We start from the raw sequence: 1,743 nt of genomic DNA on the forward strand, positions 1-1,743 counted from the left end.
CTTCCGCATCATTTTCCCCCCCACACACTTTTCCCCATCCATCCCCCCCCCATCTCCTCCCGCAGTTCCCGTCCCGCGGTTCAGCTTCGGGTTCGGTTTCTGCCTCCAGTCTCGGGGCGGTGCGGAGCTTCGGGTCGGCACCGGGCGGTGACGGCGGAGTGCGGGACCGCGGCTGGGAGCGGGAGGGGGAGGAGGAGGAGGAGGAGGAGGAGTGCGACCTTCAGCCTCCGCGCTTTGCTTCCTCGTAAGACGGGTGAGTATCCGGGCTGAGCTGCGGGGCCGGGCTCATCGCTGGGGTCGGGGTCGGGGTCGGCCGCGGTTGCGCTCCCGTGGCCCCGCTCTGAGCGCAGCGCTGCCGTTCTCCCGTCCCGCATCGTCCCGTCCCGTCCCGTCCCGCCGCTCTCCCCGCGTCCTCATCCCCGCTCCCGCTGCCTCCGCCCGCTCCGAGGTGACGCGGTGAAATCACGGAACCGGCTCGGAGCCTTCGGGGAAGCGGGGCCCTGAGCGGTCGCTTCCTCGTCGGCTCCGTCACCGCTGCCGGGGGCTCCTTGTGTCCGCCCGAACCTCGCCGCTGCTCGGGGGGGGGGGGTCTCGAGAGTCGCGGTGCAGCCGGGCAGCTCCGCCCCGACCCCGCTTTGCTGCGCGGCTCCGGCCCGGCCCGTGCCCCGCGCGTTCATTGCGGGGCGGGATCTGCCCCTCTCCATCCCCAGCTTCGGGCAGCGCGGGCGGGCACCTCCGGGACGGGGCTCCCTGCGGGGGGGGGGTTCTCCTCTCTCTTTTCCCCCCTCTCGCTCCGTCTTTTCCCCCCTCTCGCTCCGTCTTTTCCCCCCTCTTCCTCCTCAAATCTCCCAGCACACACAGCATCACTCGCAGCTCCTCCCCGAGCTCCCATCAAAGCGCTGCCCCGCGCTAATTACCCGGGGTGGGGGTGGGGGTGGATGCGGGGCCGGCCGGGGCCATCAGCCGCAGATTACCGTGGCCGTGTCCCCGCCCGGTGCCGGCTCTGCCCCGCATTTCCCCTTGGCGCGGGCCGCTCCTCACCCCGCGGTGCTGCCTTGCAGGCTGGGAGCGGATGAGCGGCGGCGGCGGGAGGAGGAGGAGGAGGAGGGCGGCTCCGTGACGGCGGCGGCGGCCGGGCCGGGGTGGGGGTTTCCCCGCGATGTCGCACGCTTTGAAGCAGGTGTTCAATAAGGACAAAACCTTCCGGCCCAAGCGCAAGTTCGAGCCGGGCACGCAGCGCTTCGAGCTGCACAAGAAGGCGCAGGCGTCGCTCAACGCCGGCCTGGACTTGAAGCTGGCCGTGCAGCTGCCGCCGGGCGAGGAGCAGAACGACTGGGTGGCCGTGCACGTGGTGGACTTCTTCAACCGCATCAACCTCATCTACGGCACCATCAGCGACCACTGCACCGAGCAGTCGTGCCCCGTCATGTCCGGCGGCCCCAGGTACGAGTACCGCTGGCAGGACGAGCACAAGTACCGCAAGCCCACGGCGCTGTCGGCGCCGCAGTACATGAACCTGCTGATGGACTGGATCGAGGTGCAGATCAACAACGAGGACATCTTCCCCACCAACGTCGGTGAGTGTGTGTGTGTGTGTGTGTGTGTGTGTGTGTGTGTGTGTGCGTGCCGGGGCTCAGTGCTGGGTGGGGGTGTCCCCGTGTGGGGGCTGTGCCCGGGAGGGCTTGAGCCAAGAGCTGCAAAGACGACGGCAGCAGCTGCCTCCAGCCCTGTGCTTTGGGGAGC

At 69.8% G+C, this 1,743-nt stretch overlaps 1 protein-coding gene across 1 annotated transcript in view; it reads left to right on the forward strand.

Annotated features, from left to right (window-relative positions):
* Positions 1-1,743, forward strand: part of MOB3A (MOB kinase activator 3A) — an 8,065-nt gene that overhangs the window by 1,706 nt on the left and 4,616 nt on the right. The window contains exons 2-3 of the mRNA XM_021379009.1: positions 66-253; positions 1,062-1,741. Coding sequence (XP_021234684.1) covers positions 1,160-1,741 — 582 coding nt within the window. The 5' untranslated portion in view covers positions 66-253; positions 1,062-1,159. The remainder of the gene's footprint in view (positions 1-65; positions 254-1,061; positions 1,742-1,743) is intronic.

The sequence above is a fragment of the Numida meleagris genome, chromosome 27 (assembly GCF_002078875.1).
Source record: "Numida meleagris isolate 19003 breed g44 Domestic line chromosome 27, NumMel1.0, whole genome shotgun sequence".
Taxonomy (NCBI): domain Eukaryota; kingdom Metazoa; phylum Chordata; class Aves; order Galliformes; family Numididae; genus Numida; species Numida meleagris.